The 21,866-nt window shown below is 43.3% G+C and overlaps 1 protein-coding gene across 1 annotated transcript; it reads left to right on the top strand.

Moving 5' to 3' along the window:
• Positions 1-222: 222 nt before the first annotated feature.
• LOC308160780 (sterile alpha motif domain-containing protein 9-like) lies at positions 223-3,868 on the top strand (the record flags this gene model as incomplete). The annotated part of the gene is given in 3 exon segments (XM_080534719.1): positions 223-655; positions 658-2,079; positions 2,082-3,868. Coding segments are annotated over 3 exon segments (3,642 nt in total).
• Positions 3,869-21,866: the final 17,998 nt, after the last annotated feature.

Here is a 21,866-nt window from a genome sequence, read left to right as displayed (position 1 = left end):
GCTGTCCTAATCATAAGACATGTAGAGAGGTTGAAAAAGTACTCAGAGAATGTAGAGAGAAGCATGGCGTCTCCTGAGAGATTCTACAACACTAGAGGAGAGAGGTTTAGAGAAACCACAGAAGGTCAAACTATGATAGGAGAGCTTGAGGAAACTCTGATTGCTGATAGCGTGACATCAGATTTGGCTCCAAGTCTAAGCTCTTCATGGACATCAGCGCACATGTCAAAAGAGGAAAGAGAATGTCAGCAGCCCAACCAAAACAATCAAGGCCAGAGGCTGAAACAACTGATAACTTGTGGGAGAGACACCCTCGAAAATTCTTTGCAAGTGATAGTTGTCACAAACAAGTGCCCCTCAAGTCACCTAGAGCATTTGGGTTTTTTGAAAGAGATGAACTTGTTTGCAGTGCTCGAGTTTGACCCAGAATCTAACATGGATGGGACCTGCAGTTTCTTCCGGAAAGAACGCATAGCTAACCTCCACTACCCTCGAATGTACACTGCCCAAGAAAGTGTCTCCACTCTTATTGGTAAGCTGAACTTATTTAAGCAGACAAGCTGGGTATTTTGCAATGGCCAAGCAAATGAAGAGAATGAAGCAGACAGGCCTTTCTCTACCAGTGACTGGTTGAAAAAACGTGCTGGGGAAGTCAGTTTTCATTTCTCTACAATTCAGATGTGTTGTCGAAAGACAGATTACTTGTGATCTTCATGCTTCACTCAGGGGTGACCGATATCTCAAGCCCCATTCTTGAGACCTTTTGTGCGATTTATCGCACACTGGAAGGAGAAGACAACATGCTTTGCATATGCAAAGACCCTACTGTTTTCAGTCAATGGAGAGACCTGATAAACACCCGCTGCAAAGTGGACATCAGCAGTAAATGCATCTATCAACTGAGCCTGAGTGAAGTCGATTGCACCATCCGGAAAATAAAAGAACCTCAAACACGATCGTCAAGACGATATCTACCGTCCTCTGGCTCCAGTTCAGTCCTCCTGAGACAGAGAGATGAGGAGCGGATGACCGTACTTGACGTCCTGAGTGAAAATGAATGCGAGAACACCGAGATTGAAACAAAGGACACTTTCCTGGACTTCAAGACAAGAACAGAGGAGGACTTTTACAGAGGCGGACAGGTGACGTGGTGGAACTTCTACTTGTCAGAGAAGGCTGGCCGTCTGCCGTTCATCAAACGTGACAAATATGAAGATCTTTACAACCTCATAACACCTACAGAAGGATACACATCTCGATGTGTGATGATCAATCTGTTCCATCCTCCAGGCTGCGGTGGAACAACCCTGGCCATGCATGTTCTATGGAGCTTGAGACGCAAATTTAGATGTGCTGTTTTGAAGAACAATATGGCGCAGAACAGTGAGATCGCTGTCCAGGTCATACGCCTACTGACCTGTGGCAAAGAAGAGCTGTCAAGTTATACTCCGGTTCTCCTCTTGGTGGACAACTGGGAGGACGTTGAAGACCTACAGCGATGCATACTGAGTGCAGCGCACGAGAAGAGACATAACACCCTGATGGTGATCATACTGAACTGTGAACGATCCCAGTTCCCTGAAGAAAGCTCCAGAAACTGTAGAATTGACAGTGTGTTCATTACACACAAACTCTCCACCAAAGAACAGAGCTTCTTTGAGGTGAAATTAAAGGTTGAGCTTCAGGTTGAGCACAAAAAACCTGAGACTTTCTATGCCTTCATGATCATGACAAACAATTTCAGTGAGAAATACATTGAGGATCTGGTGCGCAACACCCTGAAAGACCTCGACACCTCAGCAAAAAACGGACAACTGCTTTCCTTCTTAGCATTGCTAAACACGTACGTGAATGGCTCCTCCATGTCCTTGTCCCTGTGTGAAGAATTTGTCGGGATTCGGAATGCTCTGTGGGGGCAAGAAACTTTGGAGGACAAAATGAATCCATACTCCAAACTGCTGATCCGCTTCACTGTTGAAGAGCATGGCACATATCAGGCAGTGCGGTTTCTACACCCAATGATTGCAAATAGTTGCCTTCGAGTCTTGACCGAGAAGTATAAGCTTCCACGCGGTGAAATAACATGTTACACTGTAACTTCCTGTACAAATCGTGCATGGGTAAGGACATCCTGGTTCAAAACATTCAAAGTATGCTGATTACACGACACAGAAAGGAATTTGGAAATGACAAAGACACGCTCTTCTCTCCTTTGATTGAAGATGTAGAGAGGGAGGAGGGCACCAGCCAAATCAAAGATGTCTTGATAAGAGCAACAGAACGATTTGATAGAAATGCGACAGTGCCACAAGCTTTGGCAAGACATTTCTACCTGAAAGAGAAGAATTTTGAATCAGCTCTGCACTGGGCCCAGGATGCACAACAGAAAACGTACAATTCCTACATTGCAGACACATTAGGACAGGTATACAAAAGCCACCTCAAATATGAAATTGAAATTGCAGAGGAGCTCACTCCAGAAGGATTAGACAAATGCCTAAAATTGGCATTCAATGCCATAAAAGCATTCTGCGATTCACAAGAGCTTGCAAAAAAGGATGAGTCAATGGATTGCAATGACCAACGCAACAGAAAGAAGAAAATTACCTACAACACATCTGGTTATGTAGGTGAAATGGATGTCACAATGCTCCTTTTCGACGTCATCAAAGAAATACCATTTTTCAAAAGTAAAGGACACCAGAAGGACAAAATGCTGCAGTTTCTGAAAAATCACTTGCGAGTGAGTGATTTTCATGAAACAAGTAATGTAACAAATGATCAGTTCATTGCTGTTCTGACCTATCATGAGAAACATCTGTTTTCTTTAAAGCCGAGGCTGAAAGAGATATTCAGTTTCTTTGAGAACTACTTCACATACCTAAAGCCAAGGTCAATAGAGAAGCAGACAGCAGAGGACAGGAACAAGCGTAAAGTATCAGAGCACTTCAAAAAGTACATGCAGGTCTTCTGTGCATCAGGAGAAGAGAGTGCTAGTGAAAAGGCCAATAAACCAAAACTGAGTTTGCAGCAGGAAATAGAGGACCAGCGACGCTACTTGGAGGAAAAGCGTGCAGATTCATTTGCTGGGCTCCTTCAGTGTTTGAATGAGAAGAAGCCGCCTCAAATGGAGCTCATTCTAAAGAAATGGCTGTTCATAATTGAAAATTCAACCAGGAACCAACCAACCATGGCTGACCGAATAAATGTTATCCTGGCAAACATTGCTCTTCACTGCATTAAGCCAAGCTCTACATTGGTGAAGAAGTATAAGGAGCTGGTCTGCCTTCTCAGCGATGCGCTGCAAGAGGAGGGAATTCATTCCAAATACACAGAGTTGTACTATCTCTCTATGTTGCTGATGTGGCCAGGAAGAGACAACATACTTGAGAACTCAACAGCATTCCAAAACATTGGCACATATGTCACTTCGGCAAAGAAATCCTTTCACCGTCGTTTCTCCTATATGTTTCCAGCGAAGAGCGCCATTGCACATTTCTACCTTGGGAAGTCCAAAGGACTGAGGAGAATAATTCACAAAGGGAGACTTGATCAGGCCCTGAACGAGAGAGCCTACTCAGGCAAAACGGCCTCATCCAAAGACCGACCCCCCAACCCAAATCAACTCTGGCAGAGCGGAGCGATATGGAAGGAACCTGAGGTACAACACCTGCTACTGCGGGTCAAAGGGAGAACAGAAAACGGTGACATTTTCGTTCATTACAGCGGCAATGTGAGAATCCTTGTGCGTCCGGTGTACCTGGGTGGAGTCCGGAGCGGAGGTAGCATGGAAGACGTCTCGTTTTACCTCGGATTCACCATGGAGGGACCAGTGGCTTATGACATCAAATATGAAAATGACCTATAAACTGCTGCCACCGAACAGAGTACCACGTACACCAAAAAGTGAAAGGGAAGGTGTTGTGACAGTAGCTAACAGTGTATTAGTGGACATCAATGGTGGACATGGACACTTCATGATGGTAGAACACTGGACACCTCATGCAAAACCAGTACTGCACTGCAGGACCAGTGAGCGGAACTTTATTCTACAAAAGAGAAGGGAGGGAAAGTGAATTGAAGGTTTATATTGTGTAAACTTAGACAGAATCACGAGATCTAAGAGTAGGCCTACTCTTGTCACAAGACCCTAACGCCATAAGTATAATGAAACTAGAGAGAACATAGTCATATTGTTGAGGGTACAGCAACAATCCACCTCCAATCCAATAAGATTGGAATTCACTGTTTCAATGTGTAAAGTCACTCACATTAAAGTAATTGTTATTCAAACATGAAAAATATCACATAGTTGACGAGAATGTTTTTGCTACTGGCACCTCTAATTTGAGTATCAGCATGTCTAATAGAACATCAGCGCTAACCATTCCTAGCATTTTTTGTCCTACTTCAAGCACTGCCAACTAGCAGATGCAACACTATGAAGGCTTTGTATTGTGTTGATGAAAAATATTAAACGCCAACAGTGTTTACAAGTTGCATTGATTTCCTGCCAGTTTTTTGCATTCATTTCCTGCAACTTTTTCTATCACATAATGTATGTTATCCAACTGTAACTACCTTAGCATTAACACAGTCCTACAATCATTGCTAAGCGGGTTGACTAGGTGACGATGTGTGGTGTTGTATGACCCAGGAGAAGAGAGGAGACCAGACGAGGGAATGCAGTTTAAAGGCAACCAGGCCGCTTTACTGAATTATCCACAGGAAACACTAGAGACTAACAGAAAAGAGAAATACTTGAGACACAGGCTAGAGCATAACATAAGTAATTTCAAGCTAAGACAAAGAGACAACAGAAAAAAACACTACTTATAAGGAAAGGTCCTTAATTAATAATAACTGAGTCCACTCCATAGTCTCTGGGGGGATCTCCACCAGAAAGTCCACCAATGGAGTGGTGAATAAATAGTACACAGTTCTATAACATGGCACTAGATGCTTAATTTGAAGTATTAATGTACAAAAGTTGTACTAGATATTTAATTTATCAATCACAATATTACTCAAGACCCTGGTTGGAATTAAGTCTACTACGCATGCGTGATCCCAGCACATCCTGCACATCATAATTAACTAAAGTTGCGCGGGCCGCGTCCTAGCGATTCCCACCCGAGTTGGGGTAGACCACGCCAACTTCTGGAATATATAGGGGTGGTTTTTTTCCTTTTTTCTCTCAAACACAAACACAATCACTGACACACAAGAATAGGCGCGCGTTCCAGGGCCCACAGGGCAATGAGCGAACATTGACCGTTGGCCCGCGGCACACTCAGCGCCGCCGAGTTGCATACAGAGATGGGTAACCTATATCTAATCGTGCACCCCGTGTTACGTGACAAGCTAAAATCCAATGGGGTTGCGGAACGACCTGCGGGGCGGAAGAACAAGATATAGAGAACACCCCTACATATTCCAGAAGTTGGCGTGGTCTACCCCAACTCGGGGCGTGGTCTACCCCAACTCGGGTGGGAATCGTTAGGACGCGCCCGGGCCAGCGCCATCTACTGGATTTAAAATATAACCGCATTGCACGGTGTGCCTTGATCCCATTGACATACATTTACATCGTTTTTACATACAACAGCCAGTCATAACAACACCAGTCCTCCACTAAGTATTCTGAAATCAATCAATATTATACAAAAACAATATATAAAAGGAGAGTCCAACAAACTCAAACGAACTACATTCTGACATTCTTTATCGAATGAATGACCAGCTTCAGTGCATTTAAAATTAGCGGGTTAACTGCCACCAGCATTACTGTGATATTGTACTTTTACAAAGCCATATCGTCTCTTCTAATTCCGATAAATCCAGTCAACGTCTCACAGTCAGGATGGCCGAGCGGTCTAAGGCGCTGCGTTCAGGTCGCAGTCTCCTCTGGAGGCGTGGGTTCGAATCCCACTTCTGACATACGTTTTTAGAATCTGTTTTTCAACTTTGAAGGATTCGAAAGAAATCGCGACAACGCCGTAACTGTCCATTATTGTCAGTTCAAACTCAGTGGCATTGTGCAAATAATGAGTGGTCACGTTGACGTCCCTAAAGAAACGAGCGGCGTTGTGGATATACACGTTAACACGTTTGCGCCCCATGGTCTGAATGATGAACGATTGCTCAACTTCATATCATGAGTCTATAAATAGCCTATGACACATCAAACCGTTGGAAAATCTTGATATATCGTTAAAGACCATCATCAACACACCTGCCACAGTATGTGTTTGAGTCTGAACGTGTTCTGCCGGTGTCTAACCAGGTTCTGTCCCTGACCCGGTCCACCTGAGCCAGGATCATTCCTGTCAAACCAGGATCCAGCAGATCCAGCCATAGATATCGAAACGTATATTATTATACATAGCCTACTATATATAATATCTACGTATTTCAAAGGAAGTAGTAAGGTTTTGGTCCTGTGACATTAGGCTGCCATCTCAGGGCAGAGCTTGATACTACACTATGCGTCAGTCCAGTGGTGCATTATGCATTACTGTTATGTGAGAAGAATTATTATGTTCATGGAAGAGAGAGTAGAACTGCATTTGTGTGCTTTATGTCTAACACATTTTGTTTTACAATAAGCAAGTATGTCATCTTAGCTGTATCTCTGATATATTCTTTAAAAAAAACTCTATCCAAACAAACTCCCAGTCTAGCCAGAGAGCTATTATGCCTGGTCTCTCAATTGGAGACGAAAACTCTGATGAGTTACATGGAAGCCCTATTGGTTACATAGTCCTTTCGGGTTACGTGGAAGCCCTAAACGTGGTTATGTAGTAGCGTGAAAATGGTTATTCCATCAAACTTTAATTTATAACTTTTTGTGGTAATTGAAATGGTATACCCAGGGTTATGGGGTCATGTGATGAAGATGATTATTCCATGTTTGGACAGAAGGGGGAAGCTACGGAAGCGCATTGCATTCAACCCCCAAAAATAAAATAGCATAATTATAATATAATATAATAATAATATCTATGATCGCCATCATTTCATTGTATAATTGATTTTACTCGTAAGAAATTAAAGACTACCCTGTTGGGGTTTGGGGAAGCTATTTCGAATGTTTAGTTAAAATGGAGGGTGCATTAAAATAGAGGTTGCGTTCGTAAATACGCTATGGAAATGTTATCAACACTCATGGAGTGCCTCTTGTCCAATCAAATTACTTGGTGCCTTTGTGACGAAGAACCCAGTGTGCGCTCCGGCGCTCTCAGAGCGAATTTGCGAACGCAGCCAGAAGGTGTACATGTTAACCTGCATCACCTGTTTACCTGTATGATGTGATTCACGAGAGAGAGGTAAATGTCCGCGGCGTTTTATACGACGTTTTCCTTTTTTGCCGCTGCTCAGCTGCGTGGCATTATGGGAAATGTAGTTTAAGCTTTAAAGCGTTGATTGAAGGAAAGTGGTCCTCATATACTCTTTATTGATAGTGCTCTTATACACAGTCGAAACGGAGTACGTCTCTACCTATTAGATATGTGAGACAAGCTATGTGTCTTATTTTCTTTTATGCTCCTTTTAGAAAAACATGTTACAGGTGTGTTGACATGATTTGTGATCCTGTCTCATCATATTATTGCAGGTATGGTTATCCTTGTTAGAAAAACATTACCACTATACAATCATCATTGTACAGTATGTACACATGTATTATTTATTTTTATATATTGTCATATAACTGTACTAATTTGGAGTCTCTTCCGACAGAGAGAGAGAGAGAGAGAGAGAGAGAGAGAGAGAGAGAGAGAGAGCGAGAGAGAGAGAGAGAGAGAGAGAGAGAGAGAGAGAGAGAGAGAGAGAGAGAGAGAGAGAGAGCAACCTGTTACAGAAAAGGTGTGTTGAACTGATTTATGACCCTGTCTCTATGATTGCAGCTCTATACATGATATTGGTCGACCCGAGTCACTCAACTACCAGAAACATCTAATCACACTGACTGGGCCGGTTTGCTATTATATTGTGTAACTACAGTAACAAAATAGGTTGTTTAGCAGTAAACATGAACATCTGTGAAGAATACATTATCTTTGTCACTGCCCCATCTGGACACTAGGGGGCGGCAGTGACCATGAGTTCAGTATTGACATTTTCCATTTAAGTTGTGTGTTTAATCTCTCCCAGTGTGAAAGCTTGGAGCATCATAGAGGATTGTCCTCTCATATCATGAATGTAGTCGCCGATGTTCTAGGGATTTAACTTAAGTACTTTGGTTTGTTAATTTCCCTAAGTATGTTCCTGTCTGCTCTGTGCAAGTAAAAGTGTCTTTGCCTTTCCTATTCTTCTGGTGTCCTCTCTGCGTGTCTATCCTACCACACACACCTTACAGTTTTTAAAGAGTGCAGACTAATATTTAAAACATCTTTGGATGGAAACGTATCTATAATAATAATAATAATAATAATAATAATAATAATAATAAAAACAATTTAAAATCATTGCATGACAAACCAAGGTTAAAAGACCAAAGCATTTAGCACATGATATCCACTTAAACAGAATTTCTAAATATCTAACACAATTAGGTTTTTGTTTTGTAACAAGTACAGAACATGCAGCAATACAGCAATAGGGTCACAGATAAGGCCTAGTAAGCCTAGTCCTGGACTAAATCACACTTTCAATATAAAATCTCTGTTGAAGATGCTTTTTAGTCCAAGACTATAGGCTTAAGCCTTGTCTGTGAAACCAGCCCCAGGAAAAGTGTCAGTTTAGTAGGCTAGACTAGTAGGAAGGGGGCATTGGTAATATACATCAGGCTTCCGCTATCTGAGACAAAGATCCCCACATAAAGTGCATCAGAAATGTATCGTTGAATGCGTAGTAACGACGTAAACTACCGGCATAAATCGGATCCATGTCTGCTGTCTGGGAAGGCGGCAATCCTGTCACCACTAAAATATAAATATAGACAACAAAGAAAATGTCACAATGTAAAGCATAGAAACAGGATGTGCAACATTAACTGTGTTTACTTCATGATATAGACTAGTAGTTTGCTGTGACTCCAGTGTGGTTACAGGTGCGTGCTGTCTCTTATGACTCCATAGTTACCCTTCATTGTTGTGACATTACATTTACGTCTACACCACGTAAGTGCAATGTATGAATCATCTGAGGATAATTCACAAAATATACGTTGTCCCACTGTCAGCATGTTGCTGATGCTCTACTGACGAGGGAAATGCACATGTTTATGTCGTCCTACTGTCAATAGTGTAACGACCCTGCATAAGACCCTAGTTAACTAGTGTTTGCAAGCAGAAGATTATGAGTTTGATACCCACTTAGGGCAAGCTACTCTTCCCCACCGTTCAATATGATGCATCATGCAGATGGGCGACGTTCAGTTCATTCTACAGTAGGCCTACATAGTGACAACATGTACAGTAGGCATACATAGTGACAACATGTACAGTAGGCCTACATAATGACAACATGTACAGTAGGCCTACATAATGACAACATATACAGTAGGCCTACATAGTGACAACATGTACAGTAGGCATACATAGTGACAACATGTACAGTAGGCATACATAGTAACAACATGTACAGTAGGCCTACATAATGACAACATGTACAGTAGGCCTACATAATGACAACATATACAGTAGGCCTACATAATGACAACATGTACAGTAGGCCTACATAGTGACAACATGTACAGTAGGCCTACATAATGACAACATGTACAGTAGGCCTACATAATGACAACATGTACAGTAGGCCTACATAGTGACAACATGTACAGTAGGCCTACATAATGACAACATGTACAGTAGGCCTACATAATGACAACATATACAGTAGGCATACATAGTGACAACATATACAGTAGGTCTACATAGTGGCAACATATACAGTAGGTCTACATAGTGGCAACATATACAGTAGGTCTACATAGTGACAACATGTACAGTAGGCATACATAGTGACAACATGTACAGTAGGCATACATAGTGACAACATATACAGTAGGCCTACATAGGGACAACATATACAGTAGGCCTACATAATGACAACATGTACAGTAGGCCTACATAATGACAACATATACAGTAGGCCTACATAGTGACAACATGTACAGTAGGCCTACATAGTGACAACATGTACAGTAGGTGCTGTCTGGCTGGTAACACAAGCTGACAACAGTCAGACACAAACACAGGAGCAAGTATTTAGAATGGTTTCCTTATTTACACAAACAGACAGAAAATGGAACATACATTACACATGAGATACTGCACCAAAGTGAGCCGAGTTCCTGTCATGTTTATACACTGGAAAGCAGAGGGGTAGACACAACAACACAAAACATGGTTGCTAGCTAAAGCCCCCCCGCCTCAAGTGGATACAGATGGCTAGGACTACTCTCCAGCACACAATGTGTCTGTTTGTGCGATGGGTTCAAAGTTATTGTTGTTGTGTAAGGGCCCAGGCTGTGAGAAACAGTTGTGTATGTACTTTATGGACTATGCATCGCCAGCAGGTGGCAGCACATGGGTAGACCTTGGGTTCACAGAAACAAACGCATCAGCATCTAATGATAGAACTCACATAGTTCTATATTGTAAATGCCTCAGAAGAATGTCGTTCTACATATTAATGTTCTATAACCGTGAAACTCCATGAAGGCCCATGTTGAATTAAGGACCCGAGTGGTTGAGGAACATTTTTGAGTTAAGTGTTGATATGTTCCTGATAAGGATTGACTTCAGAGTGCAGTGCAATCAGTCCCCTCCAGAAGAAAGTCGGTGTGTATTGGAGAGAGAAGAAATTACAACCGTGATCGAAGGCCTCACGTTTTGCGGGAGTGGGTGGTGAGAGAGCGGTAGACAACCCCATTGTATCACACATACAATAGGAACAGAAAAGGCCCAAGGTTGTTGACATTGTGGCGGCTACAGTTGAAGGGAAATGTAATTATAGCAAGCCAAATATTTGCATTCAAAAGACTGATTCAATCTTGGAAAATAACAAGTTCATATGAGCTGTTCGGAGAACATGTGTGGTATGCAGGGGGTACTAAACAAGAGCGGGGAAATTCAGCTGTGCAGAATCTGGCTATTGCAGACAGAAGGGGGTTGAAGAAAATGTCCCAGACATCAAACTCAAAGTGGATTACAAATGCCAGGTTTAAACAAGAGGATAGCTTCAGCTTATTAGACAATCTCCTTAATAAACTCACAGTCCATTTATTTCCATACACAGATCAACGTTTAGTTCTGCAGTGTGAATGAATAGAATAAGATAGACAATTAGAAGAGAACCAACCTCTCTGACTGTAGCAAGCACCCTCCTCTTAGGGCCCGGTGGAAGTGGCTGTCTGTGGGCTGTACGACAGGCTTGTCAGACCTGTTGTGACACTAGGCAGATGTTTCAGAGCCAATGCACTTCTCGAAAAACCCTTTGGACACTGGGCTACTGGTTCCACTCAAGGACACACCCAGGGGCCACAACACACGCATGCATACAGACACACACACACACACACACACACACACGCACACACACACACACACACACACACACATAGGGCTTTCACACCGGCAAAGAACCGTGCCGGTTCGCGTTCGCGTTTGGGAACCTCCGAATGTTGGCGCTGTCTGGCGAACGAGCCCGCGTTCATACACTGGCTCGCGGGCCCGTTCGCCAGACAGCGCCAACGTTCGGAGGTTTCCGAACGCGAACCGGTGTGAAAGCCCTATCACACACACACACACACACACACACACACACACACACACGCACACATGCACACAGACGCACACACACACACACACACACACACACACACACACACGCACACATACGCACACACACACACACACACACACATGCACACATGCATACAGACGCACACACACACACACACACACACACACACACATAACATACACGCCTGTCAGCGGGACCAGGCAGGGTGAGGTTATCCACCTGTCTACTGATCAGGGAACGTGCTAGGGAGGGGGAGAGGGTCCGGTACGCAGTACAGCTTACATCTGGAGCAGTGGGATACCCTTGTAGTCACACTCTACTGAGCAGGGAAGGGCAGATCTATCTCCTCTAGTAATATGCATGCATGAAGAGTGGTGGGACACCTCTGGAGTCACACATCAGTGAGCATGGGAGAGGAAAAGACGGTTCAGGGCCTTTTTGAGTCAAAATTGCAAAGAGAGCTCCTGCCTCGTAGTCCTTCTCCTCGGCTGACAGGAGATACCGAGCCACAGCTGCAGCTCAGCCATCCGTGGTACAAGTCGTTGATAGAAGAATGCATCTCGTGTGTTGGATCGGCCTCGGTAAACAACACTCTTGAATCTCAAAGTGCTGTCCTGGCACCAAGTTGAGATTGATATTAGTGATGTTCCAGCACTAGGTCTAGGTAGATCAGATCCCACTCTGGCTCTCTCTCAGTTGTTAGAAACGTGATTCCTTGCATCCTCTCCTCCGTCCGTCACAACTCAAAGCCCATTGGAGGAGCTTAGATATTCTCTAATATCGCTTACATATTCTCCCACAATGCTTTTTGAGAAGGGAGCGAGTGGAGGACAGAGGATAGGATGTGAGGAACCAAGTTTCTAACAATTGAGGAAGGGCCCATGTCCTTACTTCCTGCCTGAAGGATAAAGGGGAAGGGAAGGGCATGGCCTGTGCATTTACATTTCAACCATTTAGCAACTTCCAATTGGAGATTACAGGTCTCCCTGGAGTAACTTGGGGCAAAGTGCCTTACTCAAAGGTACATTAGTGGTGGTGGTGGTGGTGTTCCCAGGTGGGATTTGAACTCATGACCTTCTGATCAGCTGTTCAGCTCACTAGGCCACCATCCACCCCTCTGTCTCTATCTTCAACTGGATCTATAGTCTGACCTGGACACCAACAAGGCTGGCTTGGCACATGATGGACCAGCAATGTGGAAACTAATCCCCTCAACAGTGTTGTCTGTATGTAGTTTATCACCTCACGTTTTAACAAAAAAAACGAACAACTGCCAAATGCTGGAGCTGGCCGACCCCTAGTTCAGACGCGACACTCCATGGCATTTCATGAGATGAGGTGTCGTGGTATTGGCTTGCTGGAGCATACGACTTAATTCAACCTAATGAGTTGCCCTTGTTCTGTGCATATCTTCTTCTTCTTCGGCGTATGGGTTGTTGTTTCCTCTCCACTCCACCAGGTCTCGGGGCCGAGGGGCTACCCTTTTACCACCCCGAGACCTGGTTGAGGGGCTCACCCGGGCTATATTTCTGGACACCCCTCCAGAAGCCACGTCATCGTCTCGTCATACTGCATATATCTTAACTGTACATATCTTGTCTGTATATATCACATATATCACACAAATATCTGTTCATACTTTTATGGCTTTTGCCCAATGCACTATTGCGCATCTGGTTAGATGCCAAACTGTTTCATTGTCTTTGTACTTAGTAATTAAATTGAATCAGAATCTGAACGAGAGCCCTTACCTGTTTCAGCGCCACTTATCCTAGCTTTATTTATTTATTTATTTTATTTGAGGAAAATATCCACATACTCATATCATCATCTGAGATTTTTCCGGCACCGCAAAATCTATAAGGAACTGCTTTAATATCTATCATTGGTGTTACACAACGCCACAGTGGAAAAACTCCAGCCTGTGTGCAGCCTTTGTACAGGCAAACCAGAAGCTGATTGGCTTGTGGTCCTTTGTGGCTCAGTTGGTAGAGCATTGCACTAACAACACTTAGATTGTCAAGTTCAATTCCCACCGGGGTCATACTGAAAAATGTATGCATTCACCGCAATGTTAGTCGCTTCGGATGAAAGTGTCCGCTAAATAAACCCCAAGGACCAATTAGCACTCAGGTGCATTTGACCCCACTCATTAGGTTGGAATCGTTTGCCATGTGCTCTAGCGTCTTGAGTGTATATCTCTAGTTTATATCTTTGATTACTTTCTCGTGTGTTCCTGTGGTTTATTATTTTCATAACTGCTCCCCCGTCCTGTAGATTATTCTCGAGTCAAGTGGCCTATTTTGACTATCACCCCCTCGTCTGGTTTCCTCTCTGCTCCTGGGTCCTACACTACAACTCACAGGTAAGGGCTCTCTCATGTTGAATTAAGTCCCAAGCTCCAGCAAGCCAATACCACAACACTCACATCACATGAAATGATATGAAATGATCAGGAGCTAGCTGAGTCCCAGAGAAAGTCAACACTACATGCCTGTGATCAGAAATGAGAGGACACAGGTGTGTGGATGTCACTCTGAGGTTTGACAGACAGGCATTGATATTCCATGTCAATATTATTGCCTTCACACGGTCAGTGTACGGCTGCTAGTCTAGTTAGCCTATGTTTTCCTCCAGACTATGAAGCTGTTGTGTTCTTAGGGCTCATGTAGGGCCAGGCCGTCACAACTGGGTGCTCGAGCTTGTGATATGAAGATAGGAAGATTGTTAAGCGTGTGGTAGGCCTATATTGTTTGATGCTGAGGTTTTCAGCGTGTCTAGTTTTGGTTGGTAAGCTTATTGTTTGTACAGTATCACGCTTTTGTAACCCAAGGTGAAGTAATGAGGCTTGCTAATTGGTTGAAGTGGGTGATTGTTGTCTACCTTTGTTTGATTGCATGTGGGCTCTGATTTTGGGTGGCTTGCTGGGCTGTTGTTACCGTGTGGGTGGGTGTGTCTCTGTGTGTGTGTGTGTGTGTATGTGTATTCTTACCCAGTACATTTCTAAACGTGTCGCACTCTTCTGTAATGTTAGGAAGCCTTAGAATACATATCTCGCTTTTAACTTCCCCTACAAACCCTCTAGGAATACAACATGACTTAAAATATGCAAAGGCCTTAAAAAAAAAAGAAAAAAAAAGCTATACTTCACTACACCCTAACGGAAAAGGTCACTGGGCAGATGCCGGCAATTACACGGCACCTTCATGCAATCCATATCACACAGGAGACACGGGGGGGGTCAAGGTTCACTCTGCCTGCTGCCATTATTGGACGCTTCAAGTGTAGTGTTGCTAATGCTTTGTGTGAGACCAAGTCACAGTACAGTACCCCGATGTGATGATGCATGCATCGTTTAGGGAAAACGAAAAGACATGAGCTGGTTCATTGGAATATTCTGGACTTATGAAACAAGATCGGCTTTAGGAGACATGTGGGACGATGATTAAGAGAGTAAGCTATTGGGTAACATTAAGCACAGCGGTTATCATTCCTTTATTGTGTAGCAAGTTAATGAGCCTAGAAGCAGTATGATTTTATTAAGATTGTGAGACTCACATAACTGCAATGTAATTATTACATTTTTTGCTTTACCAAAAAAAGAAGCACGAAAGCGTCTGGATTCTGTTTATTAGGATCAAATCCCTGCATTATATATAAGATCTAAATGATGATCAAATCCTTTTTTTCCTTCAACTCCCTTCATAGCTGTATCATCGCTCTATAGAAGTAGGGGTTTCCGATTGCGTATGATTTAGAGTAATTGTTGTGGTGGTTAATGAATTAATTATTCGAGGGATATGAGCATCATACAGCAACACACATGCTCATTATTCTGCCTCTTCATTGTTGATATTGTTTGTTCATAATGAACGTTAGCTGCTTCTGTTGTACCTCAGATGTCAGGGTTGAAGATTGTACCGGGTGATGCAGACTGATTCGCCTACAGTTGGCGGGCGCTGCTGGAGTCTGTATCATTGGCCCCGATTATGCCACGCTGGCCCGTCTCCCCCGTCCATGACTCAACCCCGCTGTGTCGTAATACGCTCTCTGCCCCAACGCGGCTCTGAACGCTACCCCAAGGTCTGTCTTATTTCACTCTGAATCCAAGAAACATAACTCGACCTAACTCTGATCCGAAGACCTTTCCAGGGATACTTATTTTTGTTTTACTCTGTTTAGTGTTCACAGACACTGAGCTGATTCACCCAATCAAGGCCTTGGCGGTTTTGCTGTGTAGTTGGATTATAGGTGTTAGTGCCATGCCAGAACTGAAATATGCAACTCTGAGGGCGGCCAAGGACACAAGTTGAGAATTCCCGGCCCGTAATATTGCGTGTAGATATACAGTAGAATGAGTGGCAGTATGAGATACAGTATGTTGGTGTCGGTGGTGTGTAATATCATGGATACCAAGACATTACAGAATTCAGACAATGTTATAATAGTCTATTGTTCAATGTGGCACAGTCGACATTCCGAAGAACAAAGTCAACAAATATTTAACAAATGTTTGGCAATGAGTAGGCCCTCCAGAACACTGCAACATTACATGATACAATCCCCCTAAGTCCTGATTCAAAGAATAGCCTGGTCATAATTCCAACAGAAGGCTGAGAGTCTCCGAGCCTGCTATTGTACAGAAATCCCTTATACTGTTTGAAGTAACGACCATTCACTGAAACAAGGACACAGGTGTTGTTTGTCCAGTAACGTCAGTTGGTCCATCAGTCTATTCTTCTGAAAATGACTGCAATGGCACACATTGTGTCGCGCTGATGACTCGTCAAGGACATCGCAGGAAAGCAGCTGGTGACAGCAGCTGGTGAAACCGGGAACAAGTCGCCAACCAACAATCAAAATGTTCAGACTTTTCAGACACTGTTGTTGTTGTTCAGACTTTTCAGACACTGTTGTTGTTGTTCAGAATGTTCAGACACTCGCTAGTCAAAGCAAAATATTGCAATGCAATGGATCCGGTGAGTAATCCCCACTACTCTACGCTACACTAGGATTACTCACCGAATCCATTGCCTTGCAATGTTTTGGCTTGACTTTTGGCAGAATAAAAGTCTGAACATGTTGATTGGTTGCTGACTTGTTCCCACTTTCACCAGCTGCGGTCACATTTGAGGAATTCCATCGTTTTTATCGACACTTCCTTTCTCTGCCATTGCTGTCATGGTGATGTAGCTCATGCGTCAACATTCCATTGATTGAGTACGGTATAGATGGGTGACGGAATTAATAGTTTGTTGACGTCATGGCATTGTCCTGGTCAGGGTTTTCTCCTATATTATTGACATCACTGCATTTAGCACATATATACATGGAATTTGGTTGCATTGCCATTTGCATTCCATACACACTGGTAACCAGTACTAAAGATACTTCCCAGTATTAGAGATAATACAGCATCACACACTTGACGAGAGCGCTGCCTGAGATATATAAAATCGCCCCGGACCCTGAGGACATCCTCTTGGTCTAATTGTACTGTTGACGCTTGCCTTTTCCAACACCCAGCCAGTCACACTAGTATCTAACTTCTTCAACGTGAGTGATTCAATGAGCTTTTGATTCTTTTTCCCTCCAGAACACATATAAATAAATACACTATGTTCCAGTCCTCACATGTAGGATTTTCCTTTCTCCAATCTGCACTCGTGCGAGATTGTCCTTGCCCTTGTTATGTTACCCGCCAACGTGTGTTTTCCATTATCGATGGGCAGCAGGAACCCTCTCATTCAGCTAGGCGTTGGGCTTCATTTCCCCTCTGGCAGCCTCTCCGTGTTCTGTCCTGTGAAATGGAGAAGGTAATGATCTACCACAACAATGGGCCTGCGAGTTCATTTCCAACCTGCCCGCGTCAAAGCCGTCGCTGAGCGTGTTTCTCCCTCCCCACCCACATCTGGCCCACCCCTGGTCGGGGGGGGGGGGGGGGGGGGGGTGAGAGTCACAGTGAGGATGGTCCCTCTTAAAGTTTACAGACATCTCACTCAGCTCTCCAGAGGGTTCTACAGCCAAACAAAGGTTTCCAGGACGGTAGGGCTACGTTAGCAGCCTACGATGGACTGCTGCTCGCGTTGTGGCGTCGTCATGGAGATACTGCAACATTGCATGAGATACTAGGTTAAGTAGAGGGCGGCCCCGCAGACCAGCATGCTACCTCAGTATGTGCCAGGTTTACATCCCCTTAGTACCTGTGTCACCAGACCTGATTTGTGAACCTGAGTGACCTTTAGCCAGCTAACTGCCAATAATAACCTCCCACTCTTTAGGATATGAGTGTCTATGGACTGTGTTGTTTTTGGACAACGTCAAAAACACAGGATGTTTAAAACATCATTATCCAATCAGAATTTCATTTTGAAATATTGAAATACTGGTTTTCTATTGCCCGTTATTTTGCCATGATCTTGGTTTGTTGTCACTAGTCGGTGGAATAGCAGTGCCAAGTATACCATGCTAGGTTCAGCTACATTCACAGTCCTTGGCAGAAGTCTTAATGCTTAAATCACAACTGCTATAAATATCCTGCATATTATAAATGAAATTCAAACATGGAATCATTTGTACAATATCACTGATATTTGCATGAATAATTGGTTTATGAATTGAAAATATTGGACTGTGAGGCAAAAATAATTGAAACCTCAGTCTTTTATGTACTTTATGTACTTAATATTTCTTAAGGCAAGGCAAGGCAAGGCAAGTTTATTTGTATAGCACATTTCATACAACAGGGGCAATTCAAAGTGCTTTACATGCATTATTTAAAAATACAGCAAGAGGAGCATAAGAAAATAACAATTACAATGAATAAAAGCAAATATAAGAAGTAAATAGATCAAACATTTAAAAAGACAATAGTTAATGGGAAAAAGACATTGATAGAAGTGTTTGTGTTTAATCATATCCCTCCACATCCTTCTACATCCCTCTACATCCCTCTACATCCCTCCACATCCCTCTACATCCCTCCACATCCCTCTACATCCCTCTACATACTCTACAACCCTCTACATCCCTCTACACCCCTCTACATCCCTCCACATCCCTCTACAACCCTCTACATCCCTCCACATTCCTCTACATCCCTCTACATCCCTCTACATTAAGCACATTTGGGTTTACTCTCAATTATTAGATTATTTGATTAGGCCTAATGCTTTTCGTTTTCTTTCTTTCTTCATGCTTTACACATGGATACGTTTTTGCCCAATCATTTTTTGCCCAATTTCATATTTTCACAGGTTTGAATGCGTGTTATTTGCAACATCTATAAGGTGTCACTAAGTACTTGAAATCTTGACATGGGATATAGCCTAGGCCTTACACAGTGATCTCTCTCTCGTGCATAAACTACCTTTATTGTATTGACTATTGCCTATGGTGACGGAACCATGCTTTGCCAAAACCCCTTACAGTGCTTGTACAAACTTGATAAAACACTAAGTACACATTGCATTTCTTTGCTTTGATGAGAAACTAATCAGGCACTGGGCAAATACTGGCTAGCTCCATTCAAAGCCAAAGCTCTGCATTCACACCCTCCCAGCCCATTGTTGTGTCCTGAGTGGAGGGACACTCCCAGCCTCTAGTACAGAGACACACACCTAGAATCCTACTCACCCCCCCCGCCCCCCCTCCTCTCCTCCTCCCTTCACCTCCTACCCGCACCATTAACAAAGGTCATAAGTCTTCCACCATTTCAATAGCAGGAAGAACGCATGATAGTAAATAATGGGGCACACTGATGTAATATACGGTGTGAACGGCTCGCTGTGCCACGAAAGCTTATCTCACAATCAGGGAGACCAGCGCAATTGACCAGGCTTCCTTCCCTCTGTGGAGGATATTGGCCATCCTTTAAAGAACCTTCTGGGCTGGTCCCGACTTGTGTTATTGTCAAAGTGTATCCAGGAGACAGACTCACAACACACCATATTCTAAAGAATTGGCAGATAATCGTTTCAAAGAAATCTCTCTCACTCACTCTCTCAACCCTATGAAGTTAGATTTAGTTTCATGCTGTGTCTGCATTACTTAGTGATTGACAGCTCATTTGTCTAAACTTTGAGACCTCTGTGTGTAAGGTGCTTGCAATTATTTAAACTGGAAACTGCTGGTTCAAATGGAAAATGTATATTGAAGCTGAAATTAGAAATTGAAATCTCAACATCTGGATTTGCCAAACAGAACATTAAGCCAATAGTAATTTCTGAGCTCCTCAAAAGGTAAAACAAATAGAAAATAGAAAATAATAGAACATAAAGAATGTCAGTCGCACAACAATAGTTGACTAATTGACAAGCCCTGCTTATCACCCTTCCCAATAAAGGACTGTCACCTGTCCCAATAAAGGACTGTCACCTGTCCCAATAAAGGACTATCACCTCTCCCAATAAAGGACTGTCACCTGTCCCAATAAAGGACTATCACCCGTCCCAATAAAGGACTATCACCTGTCCCAATAAAGGACTGTCACCTGTCCCAATAAAGGACTATCACCTGTCCCAATAAAGGACTGTCACCTGTCCCAATAAAGGGACTATCACCTGTCCCAATAAAGGACTGTCACCTGTCCCAATAAAGGACTGTCACCTGTCCCAATAAAGGACTGTCACCTGTCCCAATAAAGGACTATCACCTGTCCCAATAAAGGGACTATCACCTGTCCCAATAAAGGACTATCACCTGTCCCAATAAAGGGACTATCACCTGTCCCAATAAAGGACTGTCACCCGTCCCAATAAAGGACTGTCACCTGTCCCAATAAAGGACTGTCACCTATCCCAATAAAGGACTGTCACCTGTCCCAATAAAGGACTGTCACCTGTCCCAATAAAGGACTGTCACCTGTCCCAATAAAGGACTGTCACCCGTCCCAATAAAGGACTGTCACCCGTCCCAATAAAGGACTGTCACCTGTCCCAATAAAGGACTGTCACCTGTCCCAATAAAGGGACTATCACCTGTCCCAATAAAGGGACTATCACCCGTCCCAATAAAGGACTATCACCCGTCCCAATAAAGGACTATCACCCGTCCCAATAAAGGACTGTCACCTGTCCCAATAAAGGACTATCGCCTGTCACAATAGAGGGACTATCACCTGTCACAATAAATGACTGTCACCTGTCCCAATAAAGGACTATCACCTGTCACAATAAAGGACTGTCACCTGTCCCAATAAAGGACTGTCACCTGTCACAATAAAGGACTATCACCTGTCCCAATAAAGGGACTATCACCCGTCCCAATAAAGGACTGTCACCTGTCCCAATAAAGGGACTATCACCTGTCCCAATCATCATTTCATCCTTTCCACTTGCTGACTGTCTAAAGAGTACTGTAGTTGTGTTCTTGTAGGTAGAATCCTATCATTATCCCGGGGTGTTGTCTCTACTGGAATCCTGTGGTCCAGCCCAACATTCAAGGAAGATTTTCTTTCTATTTGGTTAGCCAAGTTTGTCGATTTTCAACTTGTTTGAGCACCTGTAAACTCTCTGAGCTGGCAGGCTAACACGAGAAGGTCTGCAGCTAGCTTGTGAGCTCGTAATTCTTTGACTTTGTCCAAAGTGTGCGTTGAGGAGTCAGACTGAGGATAAAAAAACCACAAATCCCATGTTGGATTGAACTGCAGTGAAATGTTTTGGGAGCATCTTTTTTCCTCGGGCCAAGAGTGGAATTTTCACACAGTCCTAATATTTTCTTTGGTGTCTTGAGTGGTTGTGGTTGTGGTTGTGGTTGTGGTTGATGAACGTGAATGTGTTTATTTTTCCCGTGGCGATATAGGCACAAGGAGCCTACTCAGTCTTTGATGATGTACCGATGGAGTGTGAGAAATACATTTACACGCTGCAACTCTCCAATCACTCTCCAACATAAAGAACCTCTCTACAATGCCCACAAACATACTTTTATATGTCCTGCCTGTAGCTTAATAGGCTGCCCATAAACCCCTCATAAGTATGTAAAATCACTGTTGCTTAATCTAACGTTACTGTGAACCTTGGAGGGAAGAAGGATGGGGAAACTCTTGTTCGTTTGAATAAGCAAGATTAGTCTGTTATTTTTCCCAACTTTCCCCCCTTTTCTGCAACAATACA

Source organism: Nansenia antarctica (genome assembly GCF_963989245.1).
Source record: "Nansenia antarctica genome assembly, chromosome: 6".
NCBI lineage: Eukaryota > Metazoa > Chordata > Actinopteri > Argentiniformes > Microstomatidae > Nansenia > Nansenia antarctica.
The sequence above is the reverse complement of the archived record's forward strand: the minus strand, read 5'-3'. Positions and strand labels throughout refer to the sequence as shown.